We start from the raw sequence: 20085 nt of genomic DNA, 5'->3' as shown, positions 1-20085 counted from the left end.
AGTCAGAGTCCACAAAAACTTTTTTTTGTACCAAAATATCGATTTCTGCCGTCCCTGTATCGATACATTATTAGCAAACAAAATATCACGATACTACACAGTATCGATTTTTTCCCCACCCCTAATGGTACGTTACAGGCTGCACTAAAGAGTGAGAGAGTGAAAACAAATTTCAGGCAGCTCAAATTTGTTGTGTGTGAGGATATGTTTCAGTAATGTTTAATAAAAACAACCTTTTGATAGAAAACAACATTATTTGTATTTGTTTTGAGATGGCAGGCTGACAGGACTCCACACACAGACAAGCCAGTGTCCTCCTAACACTGGTACCAAGCCTGCAGAACTGGGGAGAGTTGTGTCAGGAATGTGGCATAAAGTCTTTACCCAATCAAACATGCAGATTATCAAGAATGAGATTTCCGTATCAGATCGGTTGGTTAACAACGACCGCCTCTGGTGCCGTCGTTCAACAGGATGCCGGTGGAAACTGTGCTGCTGTTGGCCAAAGACAAAGGAAGAGGAACGTGTGTTCTGACGCAGATAAAGAGAAGGAAAGGCTGCAGTGTGGAGGTGCAAGTAAAGGCCTATGACTGGTGAAGGGAGAGAGCTGGCTGATATGATGGAGAGAATGAGCACATATAAGTTGTGAAGGCAAAGAGAGGATCAGACAGGATCATGAATTTGAAGCTGGAGGCTGAAGAGGTGAATGTTGTTGGTGTTTATCCCCCACAGGCTGGACGTTAGTTAGAAAAGAAAGAGGAATTCTTTAAAGTGTCCCCAGGAGAGAGAGAGTGGTGGGTGGAGCAGACTTCATTGGACAACAGAAGAGACGAGGAAGTGTTGGGTAGGTATGGTGCCGACAAGAAAAATGGAAGATCGTTGGGTTGGCTCTGGAAGTCGAGGAGAGTAAGTAAATAAAGGGTGAGGCAAAGATTACATGTTGGGAGTTGTGGAAGAATGTCTCAGAGAGTACAGGGAGGAGTCGAGAAAGGCTTCGGGTGGTAAGAACAGCTGAAGTGGTGAGGGAAGCTGCCAGAAGGTGTTTGGTGTATCCTCTGGAAAGACAACAAAGGACAAACCGTAGGCTTGTTCTTATACTTTACCGCAGCACTCAAAGCACTTCATGCAACATGCCTCATTCACACCCATTCATACAAGCTCTTCTGTTCTATACCGAAGTGCATTGTCTCTAACATTCAGGCTCTGAACACACCAGAGAGCAGCTTGGAGTTCAGTATATCCTGAGGATACTTTAGCATGCAGTCAAGTGGAGCCTCCAGGGACTGAGCCACTAACCTTCCAATTAATAGAGGACTTGCTCCTGAGCTACAAACACTGAGATTTGGTTGTGGAATTAGGAAGTACCGAAAAGTATCCAAAAGAAGACAGATCAGCGGAAAAAAGGCAGTATAGGCAGACCTGTCATCCCAGACAGGTCACCTGGTAACGTCTAGGAGAGAAGGCAGTAAAGAAGAGATAAAACAATCTTGAAAGATCTTGAAGAGAGTAGGGAAGCCTTAGGAATGGTGAACAAGAGTATTGTACCAATTTGTTTAAAAAGTGCAGACTGTAGTAAATATAGAGCGATGAGACCGATGAGCCATAGAAGTTATGGTGAAGAGTTGTAGAATGTAGGTTAAGGACAGAGCTGACAATCAGGGAGCAGCAGTACGCTTTCAGGCTGAGTATGAGCACTACAGATGCAACGTTTGGTTGAGAAGCATAGAAAAGGAGTTTGAGTTTGTCCATGTGGATCTACAGATTACAGAGTGACACAGAGTGTCAGGAGTGACAGGGAAGGTTCTGCAGGCATTACATCAGGAATCTGAGCCCCTTCTTATTTGCTGACAGATGAGACCAGGCTGGAGTTACCGTGGATGTTTTGAGTCGACATTGTGAGAGTAGGGAGAAAGTGGAGGAGAGCTGGAAGAGGAAGGAAAGTGAGACTGAGGAGGACAGGCGATGCTGCATGGAGTAGAGGTAGTGAAGGTAGATGAGTTTAAATACCAGGGGTCAACAGCCCAAAGCAACAGGCAATGCACAAGTGAAGAAGAGGGTGCAGTGGAGTGGGTGGAGATGAGCGTCAAGAGTGATTTGTGACAGAAGGATAGCAAGAAGAGTGAAAGGAAAGGGATGGCAGCGCAAAGAATGGATCTATGTGGATCCCATGTGTGAAAAGCTGGTGTGCAGTACGAGGGGATGTTATACTGTTTGGGGTGACCCATCGAGATTCGTTAAGTTAAACAGTATCAGTTATTAAGTTGTATCAGGTCGTTGCTGCGTAATAACATTTTGAGTAAAATGTGGAATATTAAAGGTTGATTCAGGTTCCTGTTTTCTGTGCTGTTGGAGAAACTGTGAAAGAACCAGGCTGGTTCGAAGGGTACGTTCAAACTGTCTGTGCAACCTCTGTAAGAAACGAGAGGAGTGTAACACAAACCAGACTCACTTTGTGCCACATCGCACTATATTGTGGGTTTTGCATGTTTGCCACAAATCACATGTGGGATTCTTTTATATTACAGCGATCAGTTTCCCAAAGCACAGCATACGTTTTAGTTTAATGGTTGTTTTCAGTACAGTCTAAAACTGGCTCAAAGACACTTCATGTTCAGCGCATTGAACGCTCACTTTACTTTATACTTTTACCAAAGTTTTTGTTTTTGGCTTCCTGTTTTCTTGTGACATGTCCGAGAAACTCGAGGTTTTTTATAAGCTGACTCAAATCACTAATCTTTAAATTCAACAAAAAGAAACTCAAATCTATGCAGAAAGGATGCAAACTGCTTTAAAAATGTGTGCGGGAAAATGGTCAGCAATATTAGGGAAGTTTCTGACTTTGAGTTAATGCTCCAAAAACAAGTGGAAGCTGTTTTTAAAAAGAGAGTTTCATGCATCAGCATTAAAATACTCTCTGAGAACTTTTTAGTTCTTCTTGATTAGGATCAAGATCACAAGGGGGTCACGGAAGACAGCTAAACACATAGAACTGCTAACCTAGCCAGTCGTTGAACTTCTTGACCTCGGAGGGCAGTCCCAGTTCGGTGAAGTCTCCAGCATGGATGAACACATCCCCGTACGGCATCTGGATGGCATCAGTGCGGGAGTGTGTGTCCGAGATGCACACAAAGCGTGTGTAGCCCGGTGGCTTTGGAGTGTCGTGAGGCATTGGGTCAACCCTGAGACAAGAAAAGGAACAGAGGACAAGAAAGCAGGGAGTGAGGATGCGAAACGGGGCCACTGCAGCTTTTGCTGTACTGAAACAATACAGCAGAAGGGACAACAATGCTATACGTAAAGTCTCTGTGGTAAGAGGCTGACAATGAAAAAAGTTAGAATTAGTATCCAACAGAAAATCATCCCCACAGACTGAGGCAGATGGGGAAACAAGAGACAGCACAAAGGAGGAGGGAGAGGCCACAATAAAAGCACGGTACGCACAGAAGCAGAAAAAGAAATGTGCAGAGATAGAAAAAGAATAAAGCACAAATATAGAAAAGAGCAGAGTCCTGTGGGATTTCCAGTGAGTGTGCAGATCCATGGGGTCTCTGGGGGGGAGAAGGAGAGCTGGTGAATAACCATGGCCCACTTAAGTGAGCTTTCCTCCAGGTACCTTAACACCCAGCCCTACTTCCTCCTCCTCCTCCACCCATACCACTAGAGACAGAAAAAGATGAGGCGACGAGGGAAGCAGATACACATGCACATAAGACAACCAGCAAGAAATGAGTCACGAAGTAATAAAATACAAAAGAGGGTTCATAGAAAATATAGCACAACTGATGGGACTGAAATGTAAGATGATGTAAAGTGACTGAGCTCCACAGGATCTCTTCTTCACATGACTGTTCGAAAGACTCTGTGATTTTATATAATAGCCTAAAGTTGAACTAAAGCTCAGAAATAGACTGAGTGACTTAATTGCACAAGCTGCCACAGCTAGAAATTGAACAAGCAGAATTGAGGTCAGTTATAGTCATGCTATAAATAGCCTGATCTAAGGTAGCTAAAGGGGGGTATTAGAGTGTTAATGTGCTGGTTTGACAACATGCTGGGAGGAGGAACCCTTGGACTGAGCAGTTTCTGTCGTATTGTAGCCCTGTTTATAGAACAATGTCTGGATATGCATCAGAAGTTAGTGAGGGGGATTTTTGCCTGTGCAGCTACGCAGAAACACCCAGGTCGGCAGGCCGCAGCTTTATTGATATATACTGAAATACCCGTCATTAAAACTACAAGAGAGGCTGTCAAAGGTTTATGGGAGGAAGAGAGAGACAAAACACACACATTACATAAAGCTTGAATGAGCATGTCACTGAAATAAGTATTTGATCCCCAAGGAAAATGTGATTTGGTACATGATGGAGAAATCACTAGATTTGCATACATTTCAGGAGGGACTCCAAACTTTCCAAGCCCTTTAGGTTTCTTAGATGTTGTTTTACAACTCAAAGACGCAGCTCCTTCCACAGATTTTCTGTCGGACTGAAGTCTGGAGACTGGCTAGACCAGTAGACCTTAAGAGCCATCCACGACCCACCTTCAGTGTTCTGGCTGAGGGAAGGTTCTCGGCCCCTAAATGCAGTGAAGTCGTCCTGTACCCTAATACATATGCCTACCCCCATGTTTGACTGCAGAGAAGGTGTTTGGGTCATGCTCACGTCTCTTCCTCCAAGCAAGGTGGGCTGAGTTGATGCAAAAGAGGAAGATTTTGGTTTGATCGAATCACCCCACCCCCTTTAGTTGCTTCTATAAGTAATATATTAGAGTTTTAGATGTGGCGTTTCAAATCATTTTTAGCCTTGATTTGCCGTTTAATAATGTCAGCTTTTGACATTACTATATAATACTTGATCTGTGTGGTCAAAAAGTAACTGCTATTGTCTTTGAAGCCCCAATGTTAAAAAACAAGAAAGCATATCTTGACATTTATAAGCTACATACTCAAGAGTGCCATTTATTGCCACTTACTGCTGCATCTTGAAACAGTGGAAATCACACCTGAATGAAAACTACCATTAAATATAAACAAGGGGAGAAAAAGGGATTCAGAGCTTCAGATTTCACAAGAGCCCCACAGAAACATCCTACATATGTTCAAAACCTGATCACTGACAATTCCTTACAAAGGCGCGATCTGAAGCTTCTTATTTACTTGGTTGGAATTGCAGTTACGCAGCTGTCTGCAACATCCTGCGGTTTGATGCTCTTGTTATGAAAGAAGTGTTCGGTGCACGGCTTCTTAGCTTTAGGAGATTACGTCTAACCTGACCGTGATTCACAACGTAGAACATGTTACAGAGTCTACTCATTTATTGAACAGCTTTAATGATGTAATTTAATACTATAATTAAATGGCACCGCTGGCCAGATATTGAAGTGTAGCAGAAATTCAATTCAGTCTTATTAAAACATTCATATCTTTATGCTTTACTGGATCATCTGTGTCTGAAGACAAAATATGAGTATGAATTATGTGTTTATATTTTGAACTTTTTTAGTTGAAGTTCATAATTAATGTTATTCATATAAATAATCAGCAGTACTGACAGAGACTCCAAATTGCTTTACATTTTAGGGAGAAGGATAAAAAGTGAGCTTATTGTAGAATAAGTTCACATATGCATGGTTTGTTTTTCATGAAGTTATAAATGCATATCATCCTTTTTGGATTCAAAGTAGAAAACTAGCCTACAATCTACAAAGAGACAATCTGGAACTATGTTATAAAAGCCTCCCAGTACAGGCCAATGGGATTTCGTCTCACAGATGACATGACTCTTCTGGCTCCGTGGCTGCTGCCATGTTGATTTTTTGGAGCCAGAAGTGACAATATACTGACTACGTGGTTGAGTGCAACCATCTCAGCCTTGCAAGCGTGGTTATCAAGCTACACTCACTATGCACAGTCACAAAAGCATGCTGATCAATGCTAAGCTACAGACTGATAAAATCCTCAGATTTCACTAACTAAATATCCTTGGATGGGCTGTAGCGACACAGTGGGTGATATCATGTGTCAGATAATAACAATAATAACTTTGAGCAAGCCACAAGTGGCCATTAGAGGAGCTGCAACACCTGCACTGTTTTTGGCATTTCTGCACTGCAGCCTCGCAGGTTGCTGGTTGATCAGTACTAGCTTAGCATAAACTACAAAGACCCTTTGTGGCAGGAATGACTGACTTCCAGTCTGCGTCTGCACAGACTCACATTACATATAAAGTGAACACTTGGAAGGCTTTTATTTTTTGCAAAATATTGCGTAATGTAAATAATTTATTTAAACTTTAAATATTGAATTTTATTTTACATTTTAAATAAATAAAATTATTACATTATGTAAAATTCCAGTAACTATTTCTTGCATGTTATTTTAGAGCCTGAACTATAAAACAATTGCAAGAAAATTCAAAAGTAATTTTTTGCAATTTATTCCTTAAAAATGTATTGTGCAATTTATTTTCAGTTTTTCGAGGGAAAAAAGCAAAATAAATCACTCTGCTGATGTGGAAGTCTCAAGTTGGCATTACAACAAATAGCTGTAGCCATGGCAACAGATGAAGAAGCTTCATAAATGCAAAGAAAGGAATGTTATTAATTTACATGCATCGTTCCAGGAGCACACGAGATGCAAACGGTCAAAACAGTTTAAAGATGTAGATTAAAAATCAGTGTCAGGTATCTGAGCAACGGCAGACAGTTTGTATTTATTTGACATTAATCATTTCAAAAGTATTAATACATTATCATTATTATTATTATTAACCCTATTATTAGTCTCCTGAAAACCTAACAAACAGAGCTCAGTCCAGACATATACTTTATGTGGCAACTGCTGCTGATCAAGAAGTAGCTGCAACACTCAGAACTATAAATCATTATCTCTACATTTCTGTTATACAGTGTGTTAGTGCAATTTAAAAGATAACCAAACAAAGATATCAACAAATGTTTATGAGCTCCAACTCTCAATGACAGCAGGATGCTCCATGATTACCAGCAGCTACATTTCCATCTACTCACATGTGAACGTGAGGCGGCTGGAAGCGTCCCTGGTTGATATTGTAGAAGGTGAAAGCCTGAGTGGGGTTGGTGCTGTACTCATCCACCTCCACAGCAGTCCTGTTGCCTCGCTGTGAATGTGACTGAGCCTGCGACTGCTGCCGCCTTGCGGCCATGATCTCTGACAGGGTGAAGGCCATGGTGCTAGGGACCAAAGCAAATGGAGGAGTGCAAAGTTGTAGCTGCTGGTTGTTTTTGCTTTAGGGCAGTGGGTGGATTGTCCCTGCCTTATGAGAGGCTGCTGGGAAATGTCCTGACGAGTTCAAACCCTTGGTGCACACACAGTCCCAGTGACCTGAGGAGACAGCATCACATTCTTCTTCTGCACCTGCAAAGAATGCAAAAGAGCAGAGCTGCAATTTGGCGTATGACGTATTTGCAGGAGAACCCTTATTTGAATAACTGAAAAAAGAATCATTGCAGTTATCAAATATTTAAACAAAATGTGCCGTGGAACATTAGCACAGCAGCAAACAAGTGTTTGCTATCCAAGGATACTGTGGAATAATGGCACAGTTAGCAGTGACACTGCCTCTTTGTGTCTGTGGGGTCCCAAAAAACTCTCCATGACTAAAGCAGGTGGTGGAACAGGAGTTGGACCTACTGATTTAGACTAGGTTTAAATCACAACGGACCGTTTAATGGGCACAGTGAACAGTACCTGAGCTCAGCTGGCCGGCTACACTGAACTTAACCCTCCTGCCATCCTTTAAAAAACTCACACCCATCACCCTAGGGACCATTCTCAGCCACGCCATAAAAAGACCATATATCCATATTTTATTCCACTTTAAATTAGCCAACCTTGTAAAACTACTTCTCCCTGAAATATTCATGTAAAGTTTTAATTATATTTTCGTTGTTTTAACCCTTCAAATCCCAGTGTTATTACATGAGCGCCCTGTGTTATAAGCCCCAAAAACCAAAAAACGAAACTAAATATTTCCACAAAAAACCAGTTGAAGTAATATGTGATTGTCATTATAAGTAGGCCTTTAGATGGACCAAAGATTGGCACCAACATACATTTTGACCTGCCATTATTTTTTTTGCATTTTTTTGGAAATTTAAAAATTAAAACTTCAAGGCCCTGAGTCTTCATTGACATCCAAGAAAAGAAGAAAAAATAAAATCATATGATGATAATTTGGGGTTGAAAAATAGCGTTTATAATGGAAGTCAATGGGCAGAAAATGGTCCCCAGGGTGATGGGTGTGGGGATTTCTGCTGCTCAGCCATTTTAGGCTGATTTAAGGAATTCACACTGGAATATTAACATTGACAGGTAAAAACTATCCTGTGGCAAGTTTGGTTATATTCCGCTGAACACAGTGGAAATGGCAGCCATTTAACACATAGCAGTGGCACAAAAAGGTCCCAAGAAGGCAGGAGGGTTAAATGGCTCAGAGCAACTGCTGTGTTATACACAATACTGGATACCAACTGCACCTCCTGGCAGGGATAACACTGTCACTAAATACAGACCTGTACTGTGTCTTATGAATATGATTTATTTTATTTTTTAATAGGGTAAAAATAATAACTATTAAAGTAAGATTGCAGTTACCTTAAAATAGACTAAATCACAGTTACACTACAACCATGGATGATAAAAAGCACAATTCTGACACGAGGCACGCACAAACATCACAGCAGTGTCTACATGTAAAGGTTTAAGTATATCTGTTAGCCTAGGTTATAAAGAACGAACTGAATTACCCAGTTCAGTGAGAAGCTAAATGACAAACGTGTGTTTGGGCACAAATGTGTGTTCTAAATTAAATTAAAAATGCTCTTTAGGTTTTTCGTGTGCTACATTGTTCTTTTCATTCGAGTTTTTCTTTTCAACAATGAAGTGAACTGATCATTTCCTTTCACTGCCCATCCCTGACGTGTGAGACCTCCCTGTGTGTGTCGCCCATTAAAGCTCAGGTTTAACTCTGCAGCTCATTTTTCAGAGGCTCTGACGACTGCTGGGAGAGCGCAGAGCCGCTGAGAGGTGCTGAGATGACGGAGACGCTGGAAGACGGAGGTGATAATTTGGGGACAGGCTGCTTTGGCAGAGTCCGTCTGGACTGCCGCACGATGTCGGCGTGCCATCTCGATTCCTCATTCGCTGACGCGACAGATACACACTTCACACCCCGGTTGTTTGTCACGGGCAAATCCCAGCATGGTGGTCGGTGGATGTGTTTCAGGAGTGTGTGCAGCACATGTGCGCATTCGCAGGTTGATGTGTATGAAGGCCTGCGCATGCATATTTTAATGTGCTTCTGTTGTTATAAATGTGACAGTGACAATCCCTCACACTGCTAGTGTCAGACAGGAATGTATTAGCAGATGCTGAGACTGTAACACACTGGGCTCAGACGCAGCTGTCGAAATCACGTAGTCGACGACTGAATATACAGCTAACATCAGCCTGTGCTCGCCCTCCGCCCTTATTTTACTCGTTTTCGATTCTGTCTAAAGAAAAGAGTTTAATCCATTGCTAATAAATAATAAATAAATAATATGATCGATCGATTAAGGGATTTAAGCAACCCGTGGTGATCTAGGTGAACTCTTGCAGTTGTGAAAATAACTGCATTTCCTAAATCTTTCCAGAAAGACGGATCAGGATTTATTTCACTGCTAAGCACTACGTGGTGGAGAGTAAATATTAACACAAGTTGTGATTTATTTGTGACCAAATCAAATAATTTTGGTGTCAAAATCTAACCAAACAGAGGCTGAGTGTTATAAGTCACAGGATACAGGCCTGGATTGGATTTCTCTGCCAAAGGTCAACTATGATGCTCTTATACCACGTCACCTCTTCTAAAGATCTCTTACGACCTGATGGGGGCGCTACACCAGCTAGTCTGCAGCCAAATACAGCATATTGATTCCACATGTTGCGTTGAGCCCTGAACTGAACAGCGACATAATTCTCCAGCTTGAGCAGATTGACAGGTTACAGCTCTTTAATACAAAGTGTGCATGACTTCCAAGTGAGTCCATGTAAGAATATTGCAGGTAAGCAGGTGTCATGTGTGTTTTCTCTGCATTTTCTACACAGGCTGCACCTCATCCAAGCCGAGGGACTACTTCCAGTACTGAAACCTGTCTGTAGTGTGCTACCTGTCAGAAAAAATCACCTTCAATCTCCTGACCTAATTTACCCCATGTTTTCTATTTTTGCATATGTTATTTGAAAGTAATTTGCAGTCGACCTATTGCACTGTTCAGACACAAGGATGTGTTGGGATTGGCTGCTTTTAACCAGCAATTCATTCATTACTTTAAGATATTATTACCAGTGTCACTGAATCATATTATGGTAATAAATGCCACCATTATCTCAATATTATGGCTCAACCTTAGCTGCTATTATTTGATGTTGGTGCTATCAGCAGCTCAGTAATCTCTGAAATGTAGGGTGGTTTCTGAACGCTGAAACAAAACTATATCTGACACATAGCTTAACAAATTCATTTTGCTTTTCATTTAAATATGAAAGCGTGTTAGAAGAAGCATCTGTACCTACACTGGAAATGTTGGCCCACAGTGGGTTCGTACGTGCTCCGCTGAATGCACAATCACAGTAGTTGAGGGCATTCACACTGAAATTAAAAGAGTGTAAGGCGCTGAAATGGTGCGCGCCTGCTGGTATCAGTGTGACGAGTAATTAAGCGATGACAGAGACGGGACTGTACAGCTCTGGAAAGCTATCGTAAGGAAAGAACGTTGTCTTTTACTCAGACAGTTTTCCAATTACAAAGTAATTTACCAGGAAGGTGAGCTTACATGCACCTATTTGCATTCGGTATGACATGCTCTGCTGCATGAAAACCTCAACGTTTTTGGTTTAGTTTCTTTTAAACGGGACTTTTGGTTTCATTAAATGAATAAAATGGCTGAGTTTGTTCACACAGCACTAAATTCAATCTGAGCGCAGGCTTAAACATTTACATGCCAGTGAGACAGCCGTATTGATTAAAATTAATGTACATCTGTTCCATCAGACATCCGCGAGACTGACAACATGTTGGAGACAACTTCTGTGTGGACAGCCTGTTTGTCTCTGAAAATGTTTCTCATAGAGTCTCGTCCTTTGTTATTTTAAAGTGAGTGTTTCTGCCACCGGAAAATCCTCTTTTCTTCCGCTGCATTTTACCAGCTCCCAGCAACATTTAACTTATGTGTGAAAAAGGTGGATGTCTGATGGAAACATGCTAACATCAACATACAAGCATATCTAGGAAAGCAGGAAAGCAATAAAAGCAGTCTTCACTCCACTGTTGCAGTATTGTTCTTTTTTAGCCTGAATGTGTGTCCCTGTTTTTATGGGTGTACAGAAAACCATCAGTGGATTACTGTTACTTTAAGAAATAATGGGTGCCATTTTTTCACGATTTCTAATTGTGTACATTTATGTTGTCTTTTGCTTCATTGTGCTGAATTTTAACAGACTAGCTCCTGTAAATTTCACAGAGATCATATCCGCCACCTCTCTCTGTAATGTCCAATTCAAAATCTTGTTTAAAACATTCCAAAATAAAAGCTGTAAATGAATTTCATGAATTCCTTAAATAATTCTAAGTTTAAATTGATTGCGTACTTTACCTCAGGAGCATTACCCCAAAATGTATCTGTGCTTTAAAGTGTACTGAACCTCATGTGAGTGTAATGCTGTTTTTCAGCACACACTGCAGAGAAGAAACCGGTCACACAGCCTAACAAAGGAACTCCTGTATTTTGTAAGATGGGGGGTCAAGAAAGAAGAAGGACTCGTGCACACTCGAGCCCACACAATCTGTTTTACACGTTCACAAGTTTTCACTCACAGACTCTGTCCAAACAGAAAAAAACATTTCCTGCAGCCAAAACTCATTAGCTCGTGATTTTTGTGTTCTCTGCAAAAGTGCCTTTAGATCATCTGAGTTATGACAACGTCGTCTGATTAAAAATGGGGGTCAAGACTTCTGGTGACAAGACTAATACTGTCTGCAGTGAAGATCACAGTTTACAGGAATTGATGAGTTGACTGTGAAAATAGATACAAGTGCTATTTACTATTTTTCTGGCTCAATTTGTTTGTCATTGTTTGAATTCATAACAGAATTACAATGCTTTTATTATCTCCACTGTATGGGCCCCTAGTCTATTTGGTAATTGGAGAGAAGAGAAGAGAAGAGAAGAGAAGAGAAGAGAAGAGAAGAGAAGAGAAGAGAAGAGAAGAGAAGAGAAGAGAAGAGAAGAGAAGAGAAGAGAAGAGGAGAGAAGCCCTGCAGCGCTCACACGAATCCATCAGTGTTCACTAGTGTAAGTGGAGCGGCTGATAAATGCAGAAACGTCTGATTGATGCGCTCTCCTCATGGGGACATTGTCATATTTAACAGCGACCGTCACATTAGACCGTGTGCCGATCCTCCCTGCTTATTCGCCCGTTTCCTGCTACGTATGGACACACAGAGAAAATTAAAGTGCATCTGAGTGTGTCGCTGAATTACAGTTATCTGTTTTATGCGTAGCCTGGAGATAGTCTTGGTCTGATTTGGAGTCACGGCTCTGTGAAATTTGGTGACGGCTGAAAGAAATTTCCTATCCAAGGCTGAAAAATACAAGAGAATAACATCCACAAAGATTTCTGTGCCGATTAACTTCTCTTTTAATGCGGCGTTTTTCACCTTTAATTCGCTCCTGCTCACTTTGTCTCAGCAAAGCGTTTTGCAGGCAGAAACTTTAATTAGAAATCAGGTGAAAAGTTCAAAGTGCGTCTGTGATTATCGCCCTCGTGCGCGTTTTGCAGAGGTGTCCGTGCACTCACACCGAGTAACTGACTTCTAATGAAACTTTTCAGCCGTTTGGTCCACAGGCTGCACCAGCTGTCTGCTTCTCACACGTGGAGCCTGGAAGCTCCGCTATCAGCCTTCTTTTCAGTCTGAACTGCCCTTTGGATGCGGTGCTGTGGTGAAGTATGAACGACTATAAGAGCGTTCCGGTGAGCTCCGCTGGAAAACGCGACATCTGGGGACGTATATATATATATATATATATATATATATATATATATATATATATATATATATATATATATATATATATATATATATAAAGCTCTCTGCAACCGAAGCCGGGTGAGTGGAAATGTTGGCATCAGGGCTGAGATTAACCCGAGAATATGCCGCGGTATGCGGGTTCGGGGCAAATCTCTGCTCCGCTGTCTCATGCATTGTAAACAGAGCTGTAAAATAAATAGGAGTCTACCTACCAGCTTCAGTCGCAGTGAGGCTGCTCAGTGTTGGATGGTGTGGAGAGAGGAGTGTCTGCGCTGCCACAGAGACGCGCTGGTCAGTTTGAATGCGTACCCCGTGGTGCACCGGCACAGCGTCGTAGGCACAGCCTCTCTCTCTCTCTCTCTGCCTCTCTCTCTCGCCCTCTCAGTCCGGCCCACTGTGTTTCACCGGTGAGCGGTACAACGAGGAGGAGCAGAGCAGGGAGGGAGGGAGGACCGAGAGCAGCTGCGTGCGGCACCACTGGACTCATTCCCGGTCAGAAAACCCGAGGAAGCAGTTCGGTGCAGTTTTACTTATACAGGACCAAACCACAACAACAGTTTCCTCAACGCACTTTATATTGTAAAGCAAAGACCCTACAATAATACAATAATATGACCGCTTGACTACACGGGGACCACACGGCCCGTGTCCATCCGTTTGACGGTGAATGTTTCTGTTCAACATGACTGTTTCATTCACTAAATCGGTTCATGTGCTGAAACAGCAAACGGACATTTCTTTTCTTAGTTTCCCTGCGGCTGTAAAACGATCAGAAAGCAGCATTCAGTCGCTCTTTTTAATTTCAGAAAGCGACTGCAGCTCTGTGACATTTACAGTAAATATAAAATAAAGCTCTAATCCGGGTTAGTTTATTTATTTTTTGTCAGTTTACATTTCTAATAATTATTCAGCAACAATAAATTTGGCTTGATAGGCTCATTTGTTATCAAACGTTAGACGTGATAGTCCAGTCATAATGGTTATTGTCAAGTTAATTTCTCATCTATTTACATATCTCATTAACCTGGAGGTGCAGTGGTTAGCTCTGCTGTCTTACAACTAGAAGGTTGCGAGCTTTAACCCTGGCTGTATGTTCTGTGCGAGTCTAAGCAGTGTTGATGGATTAGCAGCCCGTCTAGGGTGAACCCTCTCCTCACCCAAAGAGCGCTGTGGAAGGCTTTACCCTCATTTGACCCTAACTTGAACAAGCAGTTAAGAAAATAGAAATCATGGATCAAAACTGTAAAAAAAATGTCAAACAGAACAAAGTTAATTGTCAAGTTTTTGGGTTTGGATTCTTGTTTATTATACAAGCCAACATTTGTGAAACAAGCGCGACAGTAAAACTGTGTGAAACCACAACACAACCTCAGTCTGAACATGTTGGCAGGATTTCACTTTCTATCAAATGCTGTGGTTTGCATACTGACACTTTACTTCTTCAGCTGAACAGTTTGAACTACTTTATAGAAGTTTGTAAGTAAACATACTAAAGTACTGCAATAAAGCGCAGATTTATGCTACTTGCACTTTAGCACCTTTAGGTCAATTCATACAATATTCTGCTTCTACTCCAGATTTCAGGAGGGGAGATACTTTTCACTTCACTGTCTGAAGCTGTTTAGTTACTGGCTACTTTATAAACTGGGATTTTTATACATAAAAATTAGATTATACAAACATAGCTGACATATCAATTAAGTGATCAATCGACCATAATGTTAACTGATAGATAATTTAATGTGGAAACATTTCTCACTATTTCTCTTATTATTTACAAACCAAATGAAAATAATCATTAGTGCCAGTTGAGTACAACTGGCACTAATGATTATTACTGGATGAAAAAACTGGGTGATAAAAATGAGCTCCACCTCTATCGATGAATACTAATAATCCAGTGATAGAATTTATGCTCCGTTTATTGTTGTTCTTTCAAAAATTCTATTTGTTTTGGTGGCAATTGCCAGATAAATACAACTACAGCAAAGAAGGAATCACAATTACACATAACACGCATAAACAAAGTCCTTCATAATAACAGCAACAACCCATTGCAATAGCATGAAAGCAACACAAGAAACATCAGAAAGTTTAACCTGGTGTGATCCTGACCTCTGTCCAGACTGCATCCATTCAAATTTACCAAAGAGAGGCTGTGATACATCGCATCGTTGTACCGTGTCGTCGGTGACCTGCAATCTCTCTGGATATATTTATCATCTTATTAAGTTTGTTCTTATTAAATACAGATAAAAAGATCCCAGGCAACAGAGAAACAAAAGGAAAAAATGCCACCAGCTCACTGTCTCCAGTTTTTGATACATACATATCTTAACATGCATATCTTGACATGGGATGCAGTAAGTCCTTAAACAATTGAGGAAATGGAACAAGTGGAAGGTAAAACAAGAAGATGCACGCCTAAAAGGCGATCTACAGCATATCCGAAAGAGGACCTGAGAGATGCATCTGAGCCTTCGGTTGATGCAGCCTCATCAGAAATGCGCTCAGGTGGCTATCAAGAAGCTATTCTGAAGGAACTGAAAGACGGCGGCACGGCTGATGTGTGCCAAATTACACAAGACCTGGACTGAAAATCAGAGCTGCCACAGAGTGTTAATCCAAATTTGATATTTGAAAACACAATGGAGGCTCTTTCATGGTTTGGGGCTGCACAAAACAGTCATATCAAAATGTTACAAATGTTGAAAACCAACATATAATGCTTAATGAGAGCTGCACCGAGTCATTTATCCACTGGTTACAGATATAAACGATGTCTGCATGATCTGATATTAAAATAAATGTACATATTGTACCCACGAGGAGGATCAGGACTATATCGCTGCCACTGTTTGCAGCTATTCAACAAACACAAGATGTATTTTCTTCAAGACCACAGATGTTTTTAGTGCGTGTCCTTTTCTCCATGTGTGGCTTTCAGCACATGCGATGCTCAGATTGTCACCGTAGAATCCCGCCCCTTCTCACTCACCATGTGTTTATACACCACTCTGCATTTAATTATGAGTTATTATTATTCTCTGGCTCTCTTCCACAGCGTGTCTTTTGTCTTGTGTCTCTCCACTCAGCCCCAGCCGGTCACGGCAAATGGCTGCACATCGTTGAGCCTGGTTCTTCCTGTTAAAAGGGAGTTTTTCCTTCCCACTGTCACCAAAGTGCTTGCTCACAGGGGTCATATGATTGTTGGGGTTTTCTCTGTATTATTTTAGGATCTTTACCTTACATTATTAAGTGTCTTTGGGCGACTGTTGTTGTGATTTGGAGCTATATAAATAAACTGAATAGAATTGAATAGATTTTTGAGCCCTGATCCAAAAGGTAACTGCAACCAGAGCACTGTAGACACTTAAAACAGACTTCCAGTGATGCAGAATAAATGAGCAATATTTGTCTGTTCATAGTTTTTAATGAGGAAGGAGGATTCGGTATCAGACACAAATTATTTTTCAACCATGCTTGGAAGACACCTTTAAAGGAATCTGCAGACAAATGTGTTTGAAGAACTTCAAGCTGTGACAGTTACACTCTGGCCTGTGCTGTGGTAGTTTGTTAGAAAACAAATTAAAAGAAATGCTGTACAATAAATGTTAAAATCAGAAGATAATTCATGCAAAAGGAGCTGACACTCTTAGTGTGGTGGCCCTGATCCCTTTGGGCCATGACTATGACAGCGTGCCTTGCAGCAATAAAATGCATCTCTGTAGCAGATCTCTGCAGGTAAAGTGTTTCACTTCCTTCAGCCTGTGACCTGTTTCCTTGTTCATTACAATGTATGTTATTAATGTATAAAGCAAAGCAAGCAAAGGCTTGTAAAATCTTCATCATTTCTGCTGAAAGGAGAACTTCATCATTTATTGGCTGTGTGAGGGATAATCAGTCAAATTACAGCATTACAGCACATCCCCACCTCTGCTCCTGTTTATCCTCAGGTAATTGGACTGGGATTTAGGCCAGTAATGAGCTGAACAAACAGAGCGCAATCCAGAACTCAAATATATGCCCAGGGTGGAAGCTTCCAGAGTAACAGGCTGAAGTGAGTGCACCATCTGGTGGACACTTCACTCAGACACAAAGCAAGTACAAAAAACATCAGTTGAATAAAAAACACCAGTAGCGCTCCACCCTCTCACACCGGACCAACAAAATTACAGTTACTCAGAATAACCTCAGTTTCGGGCTTTTGTATCTTCATCTCTTGAGTGTATCCTTTGACGATGACACAGCTTCCTCCTCGAGAGTCCATCCATTCGCTTCCGCTTATCCTTTTCAGGGTCGCGGGGGGCGCTGGAGCCTATCCCAGCTGTCATAGGGCGAGAGGCGGGGTACACCCTGGACAGGTCGCCAGTCTGTCGCAAGGCTAACACACAGGGACAAACAACCATTCGCACTCACATTCATACCTAGTGACAATTTGGGTTATCCAATTAACCTATCCCCACAAGCTGCATGTCTTTGGACGGTGGGAGGAAGCCGGCCCCGGAGGGAATGTTGACACACACTCCTCGAGAGTGTTGAACACAAATCTTTGGTGCTATGCAGCAAAATTACAAAAAGCTAAATGTGTTGTTTTCTAAGTAGTAACGGACTTCAGTACTGCTCACACACCTGGACTAAAGAAGCTTCTCGGACAAGAGGTGAAACGTCTTCAAGAAACCTGAAGAAGTCCAGACGCTTTTCTTCTGTTAAGACTACGATTGATGACTGAGAACCACAGACATACTTTACACTCAGTTCTTTCAATACTGCGGTAAAATCACCAAATTGGAGATGAGACACTTCATTTCTGGCTGATTTTGCTGAAGTAGAGCCTGAAGAAATAGAAAATATGGTTCAAATTCTTACAGTGTTGGCTGCATATATATTAAAAGTTCAGTATCTGGTTTATGCAGTGTACACTATATTATGCACATAATAGGAAAATAAATAGAATAAAGTTGCATTTTTGCAGATTTATAACATACCTTATATGCACCCAATAAATGTGTAATTTGACCAAGTGATCACATTTTCCTAAGCAATCGGTCCGTGTTCTGTCTTTATCACTTCATAGCCAGTGAACTTTCAGAAGAGCAAATGACTGAGGAAGGGAGACAAGACAGCGAAGGGAGAGTAATCTCAGCATCTGGCACGGTCGCATTTGCCTGCAGATGCTGGCAGCTGATTGGACGTCCTGGAAAGATCACGTAGGAAATATCAGATCGGCCTGTCAAATATGATTAATTACTAACAGCAGAGAAGCTCAGCAGTTACAGTGATATTATAAACAGGCAGTGAACTCAAACATTAAAGTAGACCGCTGCTGCCAGTCAGGTACAGGCCACTCAAATTAGCAATATATTAACATTTATATCACATATAATAGATTTGATTTAATTACAGTGATTGTTCTTAAAATGGAAGAAACTGAAGGAAAAAAAATCACCATTGATTTATCACGAGGAGGTGATACGACTGAAAGAGTAGAGAATGTAATTTTGATGTCAAAGCGACCATATTTGACACAATAACACAAAATGAAACATGAATGAAAGTATGCTTGCTGTGACGCATTATCTCACTCTGTGGAGGCTGTTGCTTCCATTTCAAACTAACAGTAATGTTGGATATTTCTATTCCAGTGCTGCACAAAGAACAAAAACTGAGGAAAGTGGGATAAATATGTCTCTTTTTGTGACTTGAAATGTGTATAATTTATCCAAAGTCACTGCACGTTCATATTTATATATCTACAGTAAAGTATTATAGGAAGACCACTACAGAGGGCCACAAGCTCCACTCTGTCCCTGCCACCCTCAACCCCACCCAGCAAGAAAGACTCTTCTATTTGAAAACTAAAAGGCATTTGAGGCACATGTGCATTTGAAGTATATTACAGCTGCATTATTGTACTTGGAAAGAAAATACAACCTAGTCTGATTTTGCACTTTGCACAGTGCATATTTTTCAAAAAGTTGAATAAAAGAAAATTGTTATTTTCCAAATATTTATTCACATGTTTTTCAAATTTTACAGATTCCTTGATGTTTCTTGATCTCTGCACAGCTTCTCACTGAAACTGGCTCTCTTTAAGCGTGCAGTATGGCTCCTGCATGATTTAAGAAATAATCACTACTATTTAAGACCTTTTTAAGACCTCAATAAATAAAACTTAAAATGGAATATTATTAATGCATCTACATCTCAGGTTTCTGAAACAGTCCTGGTAAGATATAAAGCGGTCCATCATTACAACAGTCCCTGCATAATCATGCTCAGTGCTTTCTTTTGCCACATAACAGGAAAGTGAATCTAAGACAAGGGATTCATGTTTATGTGTGATTTTCACCACTTTCTGGGCTTCAGCCAGTTTATTGGTTATATTCAGTTAGAATGTCATTGGAGCTAATAGGGGATTGCATTGTTCTGTAACACAGTAGTAATAACGTACTAATTTGAGAAATCACCTCTCACAACTACACTTAGAATTCACATAATGAGTCAAGGTCACTTAAAGTGACTGTGGTAAAAGTTATTTTTGCAACAGCTGGTGGAAATACGACTATAACAATACTAATAACACACAGACTATATGGGCAGTTCTAGTTATCTAGTATTTAATAATGTTACTGTTTTCTTACACCCCATGGCTTTCACTGTGCTTTGTTAATCAAATAAAAATGATAACAATAATAAAGAATACAAAAAAAGGAAAATTAGAGATGCTAAAGATTAGACATACAGTGGCATGAAAAAGTGTTTGCTATCGTCTTGATTTCCTATTTTGTTTCAGATCATCAAGTAAATTTAAATATTAGACAAAGATGACACAAAGATGACACTTTCTAAATGTAGGTGTTTATTACTAAAATAGGAAATCAGGAAGGGGGCAAACACTTCTTTCACACGACTGTATGAACTGTCATGATGTGACTGTTTAAGAGTATTTTTACTGTTTTTCTTTTTCTTGTTA

At 40.8% G+C, this 20085-nt stretch overlaps 1 protein-coding gene across 1 annotated transcript in view; it reads right to left on the bottom strand.

Moving 5' to 3' along the window:
* The window catches only part of mpped1 (metallophosphoesterase domain containing 1), a 94925-nt gene extending 81471 nt beyond the window's left edge, over positions 1-13454 (bottom strand). The window contains exons 1-3 of the mRNA XM_085385720.1: positions 13322-13454; positions 7027-7393; positions 2998-3179 (exon numbers count right to left, since the gene is read on the bottom strand). Coding sequence (XP_085241846.1) covers positions 2998-3179; positions 7027-7205 — 361 coding nt within the window. The 5' untranslated portion in view covers positions 7206-7393; positions 13322-13454. The remainder of the gene's footprint in view (positions 1-2997; positions 3180-7026; positions 7394-13321) is intronic.
* Between the last annotated feature and the right edge of the window lie 6631 nt (positions 13455-20085).

The sequence above is a fragment of the Rhamphochromis longiceps genome, linkage group LG17, assembly GCF_057381845.1.
Source record: "Rhamphochromis longiceps isolate RC_006_pf linkage group LG17, R_longiceps_female_GT1.1, whole genome shotgun sequence".
In the NCBI taxonomy this organism is placed as follows: domain Eukaryota; kingdom Metazoa; phylum Chordata; class Actinopteri; order Cichliformes; family Cichlidae; genus Rhamphochromis; species Rhamphochromis longiceps.
The sequence above is the reverse complement of the archived record's forward strand: the minus strand, read 5'-3'. Positions and strand labels throughout refer to the sequence as shown.